Source organism: Haliotis rufescens, unplaced genomic scaffold (assembly GCF_023055435.1).
Source record: "Haliotis rufescens isolate VD_foot unplaced genomic scaffold, xgHalRufe1.0.p SCAF_18, whole genome shotgun sequence".
NCBI classification, from domain to species: Eukaryota; Metazoa; Mollusca; class Gastropoda; order Lepetellida; family Haliotidae; genus Haliotis; species Haliotis rufescens.
Genome location: NW_025963868.1, coordinates 24658335 through 24678199, shown reverse-complemented (window position 1 = coordinate 24678199; position 19865 = coordinate 24658335). Strand labels below are relative to the sequence as shown.

At 40.6% G+C, this 19865-nt stretch overlaps 1 protein-coding gene across 1 annotated transcript; it reads left to right on the top strand.

Annotated features, from left to right (window-relative positions):
- The first annotated feature begins 6584 nt into the window (after positions 1-6584).
- Positions 6585-18697, top strand: LOC124132979 (uncharacterized transmembrane protein DDB_G0289901-like). Its single transcript, XM_046497164.2, has 6 exons — positions 6585-6612; positions 8098-8229; positions 9115-10089; positions 13010-13099; positions 13720-13942; positions 17923-18697. The coding sequence occupies exons 1-6, from the start codon at positions 6603-6605 to the stop codon at positions 18191-18193; spliced, it is 1701 nt and encodes a 566-aa protein (XP_046353120.2). The 5' UTR covers positions 6585-6602; the 3' UTR covers positions 18194-18697.
- Positions 18698-19865: the final 1168 nt, after the last annotated feature.

The window sequence follows — 19865 nt, the reverse complement described above, 5'->3', positions numbered from 1 at the left end:
CCTTGTTCACGGAGCTGTTCCCCTTACCATAGGACCGCCTCTGTGGTCTAGTGGTAGAGCGTCCGCCCGAAGAACGGAAAGTCCGTGAGTCGATCCCCGGCCGCGTCATACCAAAAGACGTTAAAATATTGTACTTGTTAACCTGCTTGGCGCTCGGCATTAAGGGGCTTAAACAAGGTCTGGTCGGCTCGGAATCGGTATACTGTGTCTGAGTGGGGTTTTCAGGTTAAACTACGGCATGGTATGTCAGTGAGCTAGCACTATAAATCGGCATCAGTCCGGACGCACGCACGCACACACACACACTCAAGCACACACGAACGAACGACGTTCAACCCCATTTCACCTCGCCTCCAGTATCTACAGGCCGCCGTCGTTTGACTTGAATGTTTTCGAGTTGAACAAAGCGTACGAAAGTTGAATGTATACCCACCCGACCCGTCGACCGGCGAAGAGCGCTTGTCCACAAAATACAAGTGGCCTATTTTAAGCATGGGAACACTTGCACATTGAGACTAGCCTATAAGGTTACTGACCACGGGCCTTGTGGCGTTGCTAACTATTTCTACATTTGTTAATGGCACGAGTGCCAGAAATGTATATATCCACATTATCTCCAAAAAAGGCCAGACGCTCCGTGCAGCACCGCTCGCTGTTTCTGAAGTAAAATCAATCGTGCGCAACCTTGTGTAAAGATATGGGACCGTGGTTTAAATATATCTAAAAATAATAAGGCAACAACACAAGGACATGCTAACTGCGCCGACATACGAATGTCATAATGCATATTGTGATGATTGTGTCAACGGTCTTATTTCAATATATATTGCCCCCCCCCCCCCCCCCCCCCCCGCCATATTTGATATTTATAAATAAAAAACGCGTCTATAACTTATCCCCATCGCCCCACAGCCTCTCTAACCCTCCCTACCCGATTTCCAAACACCACCCGCACCTAAACCACCCAGCACCTACCCGACTCAATCAGGTGAACACTTGAAACGCAACACCCGACAATGTCCAGTTATGATATCCCAATAGCAACAGATTAATACTTTGTCGAATAGACGCTTCAGGGATTAATCTACTCGATGTCGCTCACCTGTATAACATGGTGACCGCACGTGACTACATCGCGGTATTAAACACAAAGTATGCTTGCTTTAGTATTGAAATGTTAGTTCAAGTCTCATTTCTATCCGACTCATCTCAAAAACAAATGTTTGGATTAAGGTTGCTATGGACGCTGGTAAATATATTTCCCAAAGCGAGACCCGATTCTCAACCCGAAATGTACATATTAAGCGATCGCCATATTGTCTCCGTATTGTTATGGAACCTCGACAGCCTGTCCGCAATTCGGAGACTGAGTGAATCTGACGTTTCGGCCTAGTGATGACGTCTCATCGAAAATCGTCGACAAAGAACGTTGCTCATACCATCAATCACTGGATTTTCTCGTCAACACTCGATGAGTTTACATGCTGCAGTCATATAGCTGATATAATTCTGAGTGCAAACAAACAAAACATTTTCATATAACGATGTGCTAATAATACCCTTTATTCTTTCATGCTAAACAGACCCGTGAAGATCAGGGTTGTAATAGGTCTTCAGTAACCCATGCTTGTCATGAGAAGCGACTAACGGGACCGGGTGGTCAGGCTCGCTGACTTGGTTGATGCATGTCATCGTATCCCAATTGCGAAGATCGTTGCTCATGTCAATCACTGGATTGTCTGGTCCAGACTTAATAATTTACAGATCGCCGTCATATACCTGGAATATTTTGCCGAATGCAGCGTTAAACAACAAACAAAACAAACATGCTTTTTTTTTTTTATTGCTAAAAGCGGCGTAAAACCATATTCACTCTCACATTTTGACCCAAAAGAATGTTTATGGGACTACACGCCAGAAAGCCATTATGGTGACGTCATTCTATTCTTGCAGATGAATCTTATATTGTTGCAGGTGAATCTGAATATTAACACAGGATATTGGTATTTGAAATGGATATGTTATGTACGGATTAGAGTTCGGATCGGATCGCTGAGAGTTTAACTGACCTTTTCAACGACTAAACATCAGATCCGAATGGTTTAACTTGTTGAAACCATGGGCAACGTTCAGTCAACAGACAGCTCTTTGAGCATATAAGGCCATATGGTCCACAGTACAGTACAGTACAGTTTTAACAAGTACACGAAATTAAACATGATAATGAACATAGCATTTAGATTATTAAATATGTATATTCATATCTTAATCTAAATATATGTTGCTTTATATAATTCACAAATGACATGAAATTCATCTTCCATCTCTTGTTTGGTACAGTTGGTACATACACAAAATCAATATCCTTGTTTCCAGGACATTTATGGACATGGGAGATATATTCTAAATTTACAGAGCTCTAGTCTCAATAGATTTGTCTTGTAATTCAGTTAAATATATTTTTCTGGTTGTGACAATGAGTTGATACTTGCATAATGATTGAGAAAATGGGAAGAGGAAATGTGTTAGTGCCAGTTGTGCTCAAATATGTCTAATAATGTTTGTCTAAATGTTTTATAATACTGACTATTGGGATCGAGTGGTCAGGCTCGCTGACTTGGATGATGCATGTCATCGATCCCAACTGCGTGGATCGATGCTGATGATGTCAATCACTGGGTTATATACAGACCGCCGTCGTATAGCTGGAATATATACAAAATTAAATAAACGCGCTAACATGATTTCCGCAATCACACCAACCTCATTAGTTTCAGATCTTAGTGCACGATACCGCTTTACAAAGATCCGAGGACATCACATAACAGGACACGTCAGAACGTACCTTTCATCCGACAAATCAGAGGGTCGCTTACGTGATTGCGAAAGTGGGCATCCCAGAATGTTCTTTTGTTCAGTTTTCAATTTTCTCAAACTATTTGTCAAAGCGCAGTCTGGAATAAAAGTTTAGAAAACGTTGGCGTAAAGCTCGAGAAAACAGCTTTCTGATTGACTTTTGTTGACTTCCTGACAGTCATTTCATCATTAGTCACCACTCGCCCCTTTCCGTAACCTGCAAGAAGACTCGTCCCCCTATCGATGAATGATATGTGCGAAAATACGACAAACCAATCAAAATGCGCGTATGATTTCAAGTTCTTCTTCAAAGAATCCCTCAGAAATAATTTTTGATTTTACATATTTCTTGCATCTAAAAATATACCCAAGACACAGTTAAATGTGTTTTATCATACTGTATCATTCCGCATGTTCCGATGTGCTTTAAATTGCATCTGAAATATATGGAGAAATATTGACCCTTTTCACTCTTTCGCCATCTTGGATCGAAAACGAGGTTTGGAGAGCATAGCTCCATGCAGTGTGAGTCGCATCAGCTCAGGGGGAACAGACAACATGTTGTGCATTTCACTGATGGACATTTAAACAAAAAAAAATGGTATCCTCTGTATTAATACAGAAGATATTTCACATTTAATCATGAGGTCCAACTTAATTATGCCTTTAATACACTGGAATTAGCATTTTGCTGTCAGGATCCCGGAAGTGAATCGAAAGGTGCATTTTGAGATACGTATTTCAGAATTAGATTGTTTTATCATAACCTCGTCGGCATATAGGTACAATGTGACAGCACATTCAATGACAGAAGTTTTGTATCGTAAATAAACCGCTTAACATGAAACACGTCAGTGTACTTTTGCAAATTTGCTCAGTCAATGCGTTGCTTGGCGAACTCGAGATCGTCGATCATGTTTATTTCAAGTTTCATAGTGGTGTTTGCTGCACAACGCACTATCGTTTTGCCATGAGTCCAATTGACAAAAGACACTTTTTCTGCTATGATTTTCATCTAAACATATTACGATGTAAATGAAATTACTTCACAAAATAACTCGTGTGTCAAAATAAATATTCAGAAGGGGTTATAACTCTATTCAGTGTGTACAATGACAGATGATACTTTACTTGTTCTTCAAACATCACTTACTTAACCGATTATTGCCGATTGAGATTTCACCATGCATGACAAAAGTAATAATGTGTGAAATGTTTAAAATAAGTTAAAATTGATTAATATAAATAAATCATTAAATTGAAGAAATATAAGAATTGATACAAACACCAACTTCTTGAACACCCTCACCTAATCCTGTATGATGATAGGTAATTGTATATTAAAAGGAAGCAACTAATACATTTATCCTGAATAGTTTGAAAATGTCTTGATCAGATATGAGTACAGATAATATAACAAAAGATGAAAAGGAATCAACTTCAATTGGTAAACAAGCCAAGATAAAATATATGTATCGGTACAAATTATGTTGATGGAACAATCTGGATTTCTCATATTTAACAAAGAAAAACAAACCGAAATTTTCATGTCTTTATTTCTCACCATATAAGTTTTCAAAACTTGTCATGGACCGGGTGTCTTTGTCAGTCAAAAGCACCTAATTAAATTCCAGGAGAAAATATTTTTCTTGCTTGTAAACAAATGGTACAATGTGCTTTTTTAGTGTCTGATAAATATTGACCATGTTGTTTTGTGAGTGAATAAGGCTTTTCACTTCCTCGTCCTATTTTAAGTGAAATGTGACAGGAAGCACATTTGTTGATTGAATGAATATGGCTTTTCACTTCCTCGTCCTTTGACAGGACGCACATTGTAACCATTGTGTTACTGTCAGCAGAAAGCTCCTCCAGACATCCATCACCGGATACTAGTACTTCATTGTGTTGACTCGCTGGACTCAAAGCCTGAAATGAATAATTCAATAATATTTTAATAATATTTCTACTTCCATAATCTTTTTTATAAACAATGCATATTCACCTTCTCTCAAAATATTGCTTATTTAGAAAACAACATTCTTCTAAAATAAAGAAATTTAAGGAAAATTTATCACAGTGTGTAACATTTGTTTGCTACTTTAGAACAATCTTGAAGGCATCAATTCATCTGATATGTCTAAAACTCATACAGTAAACTGTGTAAACAGTAACTCAACTGATGCATCAATTTAATGACAGTGTACTACAGCTCTTTATATCAATGTCACACAGAAATTCACTCTTGTTTTAATGAAACACATTTTGATATTTGTGTTACCTGTATGTATTTAATCATTAAATACTTTGTTTAGTCTGACCATGCTGAAAACATACTTTCGCTAGAGTGAAATAAATAAGATTTCTATTAAAATCAGGTGAAATATCACGTTTTGTCACACCTACAGTCAGTCTGCCTCATTGACACTATGGTTTTCTGAGTAAGGTCATGACGATCACAAAGAAAATATAAGACTTGAATTTGTTTTGTCAAATGATATGTTCATCTCTTCTTGTGGTTTGCTTAAGTTGACTTGAAAATATGTAAATAATGTAATTATTCTTTACAAGATCTCAGTACCATTTGTATCACTGGGAGTTACCAGGTGGTCATGGATATTTTAAATTGAAATCATAACAGAACGGCCAGACTCAAATTTATATCGGTAAGGAGACCAGATAACAGTAGAATAGTTTGACAATGATAAGAATAAGAATAATGTTCAATACTTACGATTAATGTACCCGGATGGTTAAATTGTCACAGTTTGTCCCGATTGCGTGCCTTGTTGACATCTCCATGTGTTTCATGTGCTATCCAGCCTTCACCTTCTGCTCTCCAAGCCTCGCTTTCAAACCGGAAGTAGCGAAGTGTGAAAAAGGTCAATATGTGACCCATTATGTAACAAGTTGACAACTGTTTTATGTATGCCCGTTTGCGCTAAGACGGAACCCGGTCGCAAAAATGGCCACGAGAGAGGCACGAGTCGCTATTCGGCTTGTCCCGGAATAGCAAGAGTTGGTCACGAATGTCATTTCATTTGTCGACCAATGTTCGTGAAAGATCGTTCTGACGTTTCCTGCACTGGGATGTCCTCGGATCTTTGTATAGAGGTAGTGACCACGAAGATCTGATTTTAATTGGATTGATAATCCCATGAAGTGTATGTTAAAATATTGTTTGTTTGTTGTTTAACGCCGCACTCAGCAATATTCCAGCTATATGATGGAGGTCTGTAAGTAATCGAGTCTGGACCAGAAAATTCAGTGATTGACAACATGAGCATCGATCCACGCAATTGGGATCGATGACCTGCATCAACCAAGTCAGAGAGCCTGACCACCCGACCCCGACAATCCTACTGAGTCCCTTGCACAAATCCCGTCACCAAGAAGTTCTTCCAAAATACTGTGAACATCATCACATCCTAGCAACCGAAAAAACAACTTGCGAAACACACCACCACCATCATAGTCATAGTCTTTTGAAACCAAATACTGCTTTCTGATTGGGTCAGTCAACATCCCTCTGACCCTTGAACTCAACCTCTCCAGTCACACTCGTTTCGGGGATCAGATTACTACGCATGGCAGTACCAGTGAAGGGGCCTCCTGGTACAGGCTTTTGTACATCTGAGCTACCAAAATGGAACCCATCTCTTTGGAAACCCATATCAACAAAACATGACGGTCTTATATAGCCGACTTCTCCAGACCCTTCGTTACCTAGTTCGCCTTCTGGATTCACGATGGAGGCAGGTCAGTAATATGGATTTGCTAATTATAAGTGATTGTTTGTTTGATAAAATATTATTTACTTAAAACCTGTAACACGTACATATGTACGTATGTACGTGATTATTTGTCTGTTTACACACCTTTTACTTACTTTAAGATCGTTTACTTAAAAACTGGAATTAGTACATATATGTGATTATTTCTTTCATAACAGATCGTTTACTGAAAAAGTGGAATTAGTGAATATATGGATTATTTCTTTCATAAAAGATCGTTTACTTAAAAACTGGAACAAGTAAATATATGTGATTATTTCTTTCATAAAAGATCTTTTACTTAAAAACTGGAATAAGTAAATATATGTGATTATTTCTTTCATAAAAGGTCGTTTACTTAAAAACTGGAATAAGTAAATATATGTGAATATTTCTTAAAAACTGGAAAAAGTAAATATAAGTAAATATGTGTGATTGTTTAAGTATCTTTAACTGAAAAACTACAGTTACAAAATATATGTGATTATCCGTTTAATCAAAAAACCTTTAATTAAACCTGCAGTTATTTATATATGTGATTACTCCTTTGATTCAACAACTTAAACGGGTAAAAGGTTACCAATCTGAGTAAAGTTCATGATGAATTAATTTACAATTTATTATCAATTTACAAATGTAGGTATATTGTGTTTTCTCATTTACCCTGTTGAGCTCCGACGAAAATTCTCCTAACTGATAAAGTCAGTATTTACAAAAGTGTGAATATGCTTATTACTACGTTTAGACGTATAGACTATATATCAATGGTCAACAAGCGTTCTCAGCTGAAATGGGGGCACGGGTGGCCCAGTCGTCTAAGGCGCCTCGATTCGCTGTGCACAGTTGCGTCCCTTGGGCACGCCAGAAACCTATGGTTGTGGGTTCGAATCCCGGTTCGCCCCGATTATGTTTCTAGGTTTGTCAGCACCATACACATGCTCGTGGGTTTCACCGAAGTGTTTAACGTCTGAGACATGCATCACTTCGGGCTTTCCTCCCACATTAAGCTGACACGCCGTGATAAAATTAGAATACTGTTAAAAGCGGCGTTAAACCCAACTCACTCACTCTCAGCTGAAATTGATTCATACACTATGTGTTCGGTGCTTTTTGTACCCAGGATAAGACCCAATATAGTTCTTAACTGAAATCAAGATATTTGAAATTTTGGTTAAGGGTGTGAATCATTTATTGATAATCTATCCCATATTATGATCCAAGTTTTCGCTTAAGCTGTAAACGATAAAGGCCTTTTCCGACCACATGAACCAGACCGTGGTACAACTGAAATACTGTTCAAAGCGGCGTTAAACCATCTAACTTGCTACCTATACCATGGTACGAAAAGTCGAGACTGCCTCTTCAATTTTATCAATTACTGATGTTTCGATACTGTTCTGTAACAGTGAAATTTAGCTTTAGCATCCAATTCACAAATATTTGTATAGCATTTATTATCGGTATTATTCAGCAGCAGCAGAAGAAGCAGGAACAGCCGCAGTGAAGGTCGGTGCTTGTGCCCCCCTCGTCAAGATCGTCATCGCTGTCGTTGCAGGTGTCGTTGTTAGTGGTGCCGTCATTGGTGTGTCGGTTGGTCTGACTGGTGAGTAGCTATCAGGCAGCATCCTTTACATGGGAGGATTAAGGTCACAGCACCGTTCCACAAAACGATCTGAGCGCTGAAAACCCCATGATTTATCAAAGACCCAGGGATCTGTTCCACAAAGTTTGGCGCTGCGGAGGGCATATGTCTGTTTTGAAGAATGGTCGTAATGCTATCATCGCTTTGTAGAACGGGGCCCAAGTGTTAAAATTCAAGATTAAGAAACGAAAACTGGCACAAGTTTCACTCATTCACTCGCTCACTCACCTAAGCGGTCGTAAGCGGAGACTAAAGTGGATCGGGTGGTAACTGCGTACTCACGTACCCCGAAGGCGTCGGATGTTGTTCATATTATCAACCATCGTTTGATCTGGTAACGACTTGAATCATCTACGGTCCGACGTTGCGGCGTTTAAACAACATTCATTCTGGGCGCTGAATTAACATTTCCGATATGCATTCTGTGTTCTGGCAGTGGGCAGGTATCGCTCTTTTTAGATATATTATTTTATTACTTATAATTAGCCCTAAGATTTTGTTGACGGAATTCAAAGATTCAATGTGACCTATTGCAACCATACAAGAATCCTCAAAACCTTTCTTTTGTTTTTGTTTAAGTTGTCAAAACATAACTGATACGAATACGAAGGCGAACATCTGTTATCTAAGCAGAGGAAAGTATCTCGGGTGGTTAAATGGTTAAATTCGTGGCATTTGGAATGCTGATTTTAGATTTACTATCGTTCTTGTGGGTTGCTTTCTGATTCTCTATATTTTGAGAAGAAACAATTTAAACGAACGACTTATGTTCTATTCTATCAAGACTATAAATATTAATCATCATGTTATTGTTTTCTGGTGATTGTAATTATATATTTATTTCAGTCGGAAACAATGGAGGCGACGTCGATGTAGTAGGCAATTCATTAACGACATCAAATGGCAGCACAACTGTAGTAAGGCAGACGACATCCGGTTCAAACAATGGCGGCACAACTGTAGCCGGGCAGACGACATCCGGTTCAAATAACGGAGGCGCAACTGAACCTGGGCAGACGACATCCGGTTCGAACAACGGAGGCGCAACTGTAGCTGGGCAGACGACATCCGGTTCGAACAACGGCGGCACAACTGTAGCTGGGCAGACGACATCCGGTTCGAACAACGGAGGCGCAACTGTAGCTGGGCAGACGACATCCGGTTCGAACAACGGCGGCATAACTGTAGCTGGGCAGACGACATCCGGTTCGAACAACGGTAGAATAACTGTAGCTGGGCAGACGTCATCCGGTTCGAACAACGGTGGCATAACTGTAGCTGGGCAGTCGACATCCGGTTCGAACAACGGTAGCATAACTGTAGCTGGGCAGACAACATCCGGTTCGAACAACGGCGGCATAACTGTAGCTGGGCAGACGACATCCGGTTCGAACAACGGCGGCATAACTGTAGCTGGAAAGACGACATCCGGTTCGAACAATGGCGTCACAATTGTAGCTGGACAGACGACACCCGGTTCAAACAGTGGCGGCCCGACTTTAGCTGTACAGACGACACCCGGTTCAAACAGTGGCGGCCCGACTGTAGCTGGACAGACGACACCCGGTTCAAGCAATGGCGGCCCAACTGCAGCTGGAGAGACGACACCCGGTTCAAGCAATGGCGGCCCAACTGCAGCTGGAGAGACGACACCCGGACGGACCAATGGAGGTTCAGCTGTACCTGGGTTTACAATACCTGGATCAGGCAATAGTGCATCAACTGTATCAAGGCAGACTAAACCCGGAATAAACACAGCATCAACAGGGGCAACGGTTATTGTTCTACAAACAACAACACCGAATGTAGTGTGTGCATCAGGTATTATTATTATTATTATTATTATTATTATTATTATTATTATTTACAGATTAAAATAAAAAATGCAGCAAAGAGGGTTTGGGTGATCCTGGCATAGTCAGGCTGGTTAGGCTCATCAGCAGCTCAGGGCCCTTGCCCCTTCTACACGCAACCCAGACAGCGATTGGGACTTCTCCCAGGAAGCGCTGCCTAGTCAAACCCAACCAGAACTTTTCGGACAATGTGAAGACTCCCCAACACTGTAGCCTTCTGCATTACCCAGATTGTCAGAAGGGCTGTATTCCTGGTAGCAAACCCCGATGTTAGTCAACAAATTGGGTAGTACCAAACCTAAGGCACCGAGAACAATGGGGAGTCGGACAACTTGGTACTTGGGATGCAAGCGTGACATTTCGAAAGCGAGGCATATTTGCCATGTTTTTCCTGAATCTTGTCAATCACAGTAGTGTCAAAGGGGACAGAAAATTCAAAGATATAAATGATTTCATTGGATTTATCAAAAAGGACAAGATCAGGTTTGTTGGCCTGGATACGTCTGAGGCTGTAAATGGGCCTATTCCAAAGAATTTTGTATTTATCATTTTCCATGACGCCCTCTACATATTCAGGGTCGTACCATTGGTGGACCTCTGTGTCAGACCACAAGCCACTGACAATGTGTTGGACAGTCTTAAATTAATTCATTTCATAATCTACATTTCATATTTACATTTTGATGCAAAATCACACATTGGCGCTTTCGAGTGGGAAGTGACTGGTCCTGAGCAGCAAATAGAAAGCATTATTATTATCATCATTATTATTATCATCATTATTATTATTATTATCATCATCATCATCACCACCATCATCATCATCATCATCATCATCCATCATCCATCATCCATCATCCATCATTATCCACCATTGTGCACGTGTCGATCGCCAGATCTTTATGGGTAAGCGAGAGAGCCAGTGAGTGAGTATGGTTTGACGCCGCTTTTAGCAATATGCCAGCAAACTCAAGATGGTGATATCAGAAATGGGCTTCATGTACCCATGTGGGGAATCGAACCGACGAGCGAACGCTTTAACCACTTGACTCCCAGTGTGGGGTGGAGCAAAGATACTGGGTAAAATCGTTGAACACTCAATCCACAATTTATCAACTTTTTATGGCACAGGCATACTTGGGAATTGGGAATGGATGAATAGCCATGTTGTTCGTGTGTCCGCCACGCATGGGTTGGGTCGAGTTTCCGTCACAGATTCGATTTGTGTAAATCACCGAGTTAGGCTTGTAGATTGGACCTGACCTGACCTCATCTTTTTTCTATTTTAAAGATTAGGTCAGGTCAAATAGATTAAGATAAGGTGAGATCAGGTCAAATAAATTAAGATAAGGTCAAGTCAGGTCAGGTCATGTCTCATAGGGTCAGATAAATTAACACAAGGTAAGATCAGTCAGATAAATTAACACAAGGTAAGATCAGGTCAGATAAATTAACACAAGGTAAGACCAGGTCAGATAAATTAATATAAGGTTAGATCAGGTCAGATAAGTTAATATAAGGTAAGATCAGGTCAGATAAATTAACACAAGGTAAGATCAGGTCGAGTCTGATTAATTTACACAAGGTAAGATCAGGTCAGATGAATAAACATAAGGTAAGATCAGGTCAGATAAATTTATATAAGGTAAGATCAGGTCAGATTAATTAACACAAGGTAAGATCAGGTCAGATGAATTAATATAAGGTAAGATCAGGTCAGATGAATTAATATAAGGTAAGATCAGGTCAGATGAATTAATATAAGGTAAGATCAGGTTAGAAAAATTAACACAAGGTAAGATCAGGTCAGATGAATTAACATAAGGTAAGATCAGGTCAGATAAATTAACACAAGGTAAGATCAGGTCAGATAAATTAATATAAGGTAAGATCAGGTTAGGTGAATTAATATAAGGTAAGATCAGGTCAGATGAATTAATATAAGGTAAGATCAGGTCAGATAAATTAATATAAGGTAAGATCAGGTCAGATAAATTAACGCAAGGTAAGATCAGGTCAGATAAATTTACACAAGGTAAGATCAGGTCAGATGAATAAACATAAGGTAAGATCAGGTCAAATAAATTAATATAAGGTAAGATCAGGTCAGATGAATTAATATAAGGTAAGATCAGGTCAGATGAATTAACATAAGGTAAGGTCAGGTCAGATGAATTAACACAAGGTAAGATCAGGTCAGATAAATTAACACAAGGTAAGATCAGGTCAGATGAATTAATATAAGGTAAGATCAGGTCAGATGAATTAATATAAGGTAAGATCAGGTCAGATGAATTAACATAATGTAAGATCAGGTCAGATAAATTAATATAAGGTAGGATCAGGTCAGATGATTAACACAAGGTAAGATCAGGTCAGGTGAATTAATATAAGGTAAGATCAGGTCAGATAAATTAATGTAAGGTAAGATCAGGTCAGATAATTTAAGATCAGGTAAGATCAGGCCTGGTCAGGTCTCAACAGGTCCAGTATATGAGGACACGGCAAGATCAGATCAGGTCAAGTATATGAGGACAAGGCAAGATCAGATCAGGTCAAGTATATGAGGACAAGGCAAGGTCAGATCAGGTCTCGCCCTGTTACTTGGCATGCCGGAAGCCCAGATCAGGTCTCGCCCTGTTACACGGCATGCCGGAAGCCCAGATCAGGTCTCGCACTGTTACACGGCATGCCGGAAGCCCAGATCAGGTCTCGCCCTGTTACACGGCATGCCGGAAGCCCATATCAGGTCTCGCCCTGTTACACGGCATGCCGGAAGCCCAGATGGGGGCTGAGACCATCTATACTGTGTGTTGTAGAACTGTACCTGCGCTTGTTAGTGTTTCGGGATCACCTTTGGATACTTAACAGGTGAGCCCTTTTTTCAGGTTTTGAGAGGACCGTGGTGATGATGCAGTACTCTGGCAGCAGCAACCTCTTCTTCCGCGGCGGTCTCAGCGACACGAGGACGAACCCAGGTTTGTAACTCAACTTACAACGGAAGCTATTGAGCACCGGGGTACTAGAGTAGGCGAGCGACGTATAATTAGCGTGTAATACTTGTAAGAAATTGAAAGATCGTCAAGTTGATAGGGTTTGTTATACAAAAGGTGTTTGTTTGCTTGCTTGTTTTTGTATTTTGTTGTTGTTTGCTTTTGGGGGGCTGGTGTGTGGGATTTGTTTTGCTTTGCTTTAGTTTTTTTTGTAATTTTGTTGTAATTTTCTCTTGTTTTGTTTTGTTGTTGGTGGGTTTTTTGTGGTTTTTTGTTGTTTTTGTTTTTCTAGGGGTGGGGGTAAGTGGATAGGAGACTGGAAATGTGTGAGACAAGTTATTGCCTCAAAACACGAAAACAGCCCTATGTTAGTGGGAGTTTAGTCAAGGGAGGGAGGCGGGGGTGAAAGCCTGTGGACAAATTTTTATGAAAAAAAGTATTTTTGCCCAAAACACCCCAGCCTGGAGAGTTAGTTTTCCCATACTTTCTTTGGCATTCACCAATATACCCAGTATCGATTGTGAAGTCGCCTGCGCTCACGCTTTATAGGTGGAAAGTGTATTTGTTTTGGTCGCCTTCTCATATACACTACCTCATTATAACAGCTGGTGGCAATACAGTTGAGTTGAGCTATTCGAGTGACCAGCCCTTTGGTTCTTCTTCGGCCTTCGACAAGTACTATTACCAGACCGGCGGAGACACGGCCCTGGACTGGAGCGGTGCCGAGGACGGACAGCGGCCGTACAATGGCGTAGAGTTCTCCGAAGGTTCCCCGTCGGTAAAGACAACGAACGTTGTGGGTGAAGCCAACTATTACTACCTTAACACGTAAGTTCAACCTTACAACTTGGACACATGGAGTAACATCTGACACATGCATCAAGAAGAGACATGCATTAACAGCAGACACGTGCATTTACCCTCGATGCATGCATTAACGTCAGACACATGTATTTACTCTCGATACATGCATTAACGTCAGACACATGTATTTACTCTCGATACATGAATTAACGTTAGACACATGTATTTACCCTCGATACATTGCATTAACAGCAGACACGTGCATTTACCCTCGATGCATGCATTAACGTCAGACACAAGTATTTACCCTCGATACATGCATTAACGTCAGACACATGTATTTACCCTCGATACATGCATTAACGTCAGACACATGTATTTACCCTCGATGCATGCATTAACGTCAGACACATGCATTTACCCTCGATACATGCATTAACCTCAGAAACATCTATTAACCCTCGATACATGCATTAACGTCAGACACGTGCATTTACCCTCGATACATGCATTAACCTCAGACACATGTATTTACCCTCGATACAGGCATTAACGTCAGACACGTGCATTTACCCTCGATACATGCATTAACGTAAGACACATGTATTTACCCTCGATACATGCATTAACGTCAGACACATGTATTTACCCTCGATACATGCATTGACGTCAGACACATGTATTTACCCTCGATACATGCATTAACAGGAGACACGTGCATTTACCCTCGATGCAGGCATTAACGTCAGACACATGTATTTACCATCGATACATGCATTAACGTCAGACACATGTATTTACCATCGATACATGCATTAACGTCAGACACATGTATTTACCCTCGATACATGCATCAACGTCAGACACATGTATTTACCCTCGATACATGCATTAACAGCAGACACATGTATTTACCCTCGATACATGCATTAACGTCGGACACATGTATTTACCCTCGATACATGCATTAACAGCAGAGACGTGCATTTACCCTCGATACATGCTTTAACGTCAGACACATGTATTTACCCTCGATACATGCATTAACAGCAGACACGTGCATTTACCCTCGATGCATGCATTAACAGCAGACACGTGCATTTACCCTCGAGGCATGCATTAACGTCAGACACATGTATGTACCCTCGATACATGCATTAACGTCAGACACATGTATTTACTCTCGATACATGCATTAACGTCAGACACATGTATTTACTCTCGATACATGCATTAACGTCAGACACATGTATTTACTCTCGATACATGCATTAACGTCAGATACATGTATTTACCCTCGATACATGCATTAACAGCAGACACGTGCATTTACCCTCGATGCATGCATTAACGTCAGACACATGTATTTACTCTCGATACATGTATTAACAGCAGACACGTGCATTTACCCTCGATGCATGCATTAACGTCAGACACATGTATTTACCCTCGATACATGCATTAACGTAAGACACATGTATTAACCCTCGATACATGCATTAACGTCGGACACATGTATTTACCCTCGAGGCATGCATTAACGTCGGACACATGTATTTACCCTCGATACATGCATTAACGTCAGACACATGTATTTACCCTCGATGCATGCATTAACGTCAGACACATGTATTTACCCTCGATGCATGCATTAACGTCGGACACATGTATTTACCCTCGACACATGCATTAACAGCAGACACGTGCATTTACCCTCGATGCATGCATTAACGTCAGACACATGTATTTACCCTTGATACATGCATTAACAGCAGACACATGTATTTACCCTCGATACATGCATTAACGTCAGACACGTGTATTTACCATCGATACATGCATTAACGTCAGACACATGTATTTACCATCGATACATGCATTAACGTCAGACACATGTATTTACCATCGATACATGCATTAACGTCAGACACATGTATTTACCCTCGATACATGCATTAACGTCAGACACATGTATTTACCATCGATACATGCATTAACGTCGGACACATGTATTTACCCTCGATGCATGCATTAAAGTCGGACACATCCCGTGGGTATAACGGATAGAAAAGCAAGCAAAACGCCGGACACGTTCACATTTGTTCATAGACGTCGAACATGTCGATTTACTGCAGAAATGTTCAATTTTCAAACAAAGGAGACATTCATTAATTCCATACTCATTTAACATTTTACTGAATTACATATTCTGCGCTCCGCTGGGAATTCTATGTTACGATATATCCCCAGGAACCTATGCTTGTCGTAAGAGGCAACCAAGTGGATCGGGTGGTCAGGCTTGGCGACTTGGTTGATAGCGTCATCGTACCCCGACGATTTGGACAGTTGCCCACAATATTGATCACTGGAGTGTCTGGTCCAGACGCGATGATTTACAGATCGTAAACACGCAAACATTTTCTGCTAGGCTCTGTACCGTCTGTGAGCACAGGTTGTCCAGTCGTCGAAGGGTCCGCAATTCGCTAAACAGAGTTGCGTACCTTAGTCGTGCCAGGAACCTATATTGATCACTGATATTGATCACTGGAGTGTCTGGTCCAGACGCGATGATTTACAGATCGCCGTCATATAGCTGGGTTAATGCAAACATTAAGCAAACACGCAAACATTTTCTGCTAGGCTCTGTACCGTCTGTGAGCACAGGTTGTCCAGTCGTCGAAGGGTCCGCAATTCGCTAAACAGAGTTTAGCCGTCATATAGCTGGGTTAATGCAAACATTAAGCAAACACGCAAACATTTTCTGCTAGGCTCTGTACCGTCTGTGAGCACTGGTTGTCCAGTCGTCGAAGGGTTGCAGAGTTGCGTACCTTAGGCGTGCCAGGAACCTATAATCGTATGTTCGAATCCCGGTTCGCCCCGATTATGCCCCTAGTTTAGTCAACTCGTGCTCGTGGGTTCCACCAAAGTGGTAAACGTCTTAGACCTGATTCAAGTCGAGCTTTCCTCCCACATCTGACACGCCTGATATTCTGGAACGTCTGTTCAAAGGGGCGTTAAACCCAACTCACGAACGAACGAACCAGCAAGACACAATTACACTCAATGTGACAGTCATGGTTATCTCGTCACAGGGAGTGAATGAGTGAGTGAGTGAGTATAGTTTTACGCCGCTTTTAGCAATAGTCCAGCAATATCACGGCGGGGGACACCAGAAATGGGCTTCACACATTGTACCCATGTCGGGAATCGAACCCGGGTCTTCGGCGTGACGAGCGAACGCTTTTAACACTAGGCTACCCAACCGCCCCCAAATCCCTTCTCTCCAGAATAGGTCAGCCACTAATGATTCTGGTACGAAGCATACGAGATTCACTACTAAATACTGTTGAGGTACTGTAGATTATATGGTTGTTGTAATGTTTTAAGACACAATAATTGATCCATATGTGACATCAACAGTTAATGACTGTGAATATGTAAATTACAAGTGATTCCGTGGCATTTGATTGGCTGTACAAGCGAAATACAATTAGGCCACGCCCACTAACGAGCTACTGTTTCTTGATTGGTTGATTATAGAATGGGCGGGGTCTGTGTAACATAATTGCGCTGAACAATGTCGCTGATTGAATTCAGGGTTTTGATTTTTGTTACTTAATAGATAAGCAGTATGTGAAATTATTATTGTTGACGTATTTTTTTATTTTTTTTTATAAACGTAAACATCTGTGTAAGTACACAGTATGCCCACGGGAAGTTACGTTTATACCTTCCTAACCGCAAAAACAATATTGCAGGCAATTCTTATAGAGACAAACATAACGGTAATCACGCTAAAGGCGAAGTTTCCGCGCTATTGAGATTTGTACTAACGGCGTAACCTCGTTTATCCGGAACCCCGTTAACCCGAAAACCCCTTTTCACAAACAGTTACTGTCAGGTGAGCTTACATGTACACAAGCGGACTTTACTCCATAAACAGGCATCGTTAATCCGGATTAACGGTATTATATTGATATGTTCATGGCAATCTATACTTCCAGTATTGGCACCGACTACTGGGCGTGGGACACCTGTATGCGATGCAGCGACACCCCCAGCGGCTGGTTCGACGTCAAAGGCTTCACCGACGTTTGGGAGAGCGACAGGAACCAGCCTGCTGAATGTGGCGGTACAGCAGACGTGATTGACAGAACGAGACCTCACTCAAGCTCAAACCACATTGCCCGTTGTGGCAAAATCAACGTATTTCAACATTCTCAAAATACCTGCACTATCAATAGCTTCACCGTGAATATGCCCATCGTATCATAACATGCGTGTTAATGTCCATTATTCATTTGTAATATCGCGATCGACAAGCCCTTAACATGTATATACAGTGCCTGCAGTAGGAGTGGGGTTGGAAGTGTGTTATGACTTTATAGCAGTTTAAGTGTGTTGTAAATGAAGTACATTTTATAACTGCTGAGTGTATACAATACTACCTTACCAACAGACGAAGTCTGTTATACCATGCCAACAGACGAAATATGTTATACCATGCCAACAGATGAAGTATGTTATACCATGCCTACAGATGAAGTATGTTATACCATGCCAACAGATATATATTATATTAAGATTAAGATTAATATTAATCAGCTATTGTGCCTCGTTATTTGCTGTTTCCATAGTCTAGTATCAAGGTAGCGTACCAAGCTCCATCGACGTGTTATTGACTATACATTGTATGTATCTTTTAACCAAACCCTGTGATATTGTTTCAACAAAATTAATGTTGAAGTGTATTATTTTTTCTAATAAAACGTATTTAATGTGTAAATTGTCTTTATGATTGTTTTCGTGTCCTTCTTTGATTTTAGAGTTATTGTGTTTAAATTAAGTAGCCGGATTTTCGATGTGCAAACTTAAGTAAGAATCCATTGCGCGGATTCATACAGTTTGCACATCGGTTTTTCGATTCATACCTCAATGAACGGAAAAAAATACACAGTCAATCCTTAAATATTTTAACACATAACACAATATTTTTCGGGACATCTAACATGTCAGTGAACGTGTTTGTTTGTAAAACCTAAGGTTATATTATATATTATATTATATTTTCTAGCATTTTCGAGAACATAGCATTCTTTTCAAATAAATGAAGGCAATAAACGTCTTTCCATATTCATAAGAAATCTCTTCTAAAAGCAGTCGGGGGCACGGGTGGCCCAGTCGTCTAAGGCGCCGCGATTCGCTGTGCAGAGTTGTGTCCCTTGGGCATACCAGAAACCTATGATTGTGGGTTCTAATTATGTTTCTAGGTTTGTCAGCACCATACCCGTGCTCGTGGGTTTCACCGAAGTGGTAAACGTCTGAGACCTGCATCACTTCGGGCTTTCCTCCCACATTAAGCTGACACGCCGTGATACAACTGAAATATTGTTAAAAGCGACATTAAACCCAACTCACTCACTCACTCACTCACTCACTCACTCACTCACTCACTCTTAAAGCAGTCCATTGTACGATTCCTATTTTATCATGAGTAAAATTCGTGTTGATTGAATCATAAGTTATAATGTCACATTTAGGTATATTGTGTTATTGAAATAGTGATGAAACCGGTGGCACCCGTCCCAAATACATGCAAAAGCAAGTCAAGTGTTCACCTGAAACAAAACCATGGGAACATATAGTATAATAGGAAATGGCATCGGAGATCTTTTTTGTCACTGATGCGTCAAATTGATGGAAATGTCCTCCATATGTCCAGCAAAAAGCATTTTGGAAAACATTTTACTGAGGCCTTTTAAACAAGGGTCGCATGACGTATATTGAAATCTTGGTGGACGGAGTATGCCCGATTGAGGTACAAACACACCTTGTGAAAATGTAGAAACCAAAGGGATGAGCTGCTGAAATATTGCTCGACTTAGAGTGAGTGAGAACGTATGGTTTTACGTCGCTTTATGCAATATTCCAGCAACATCAGGGCGGG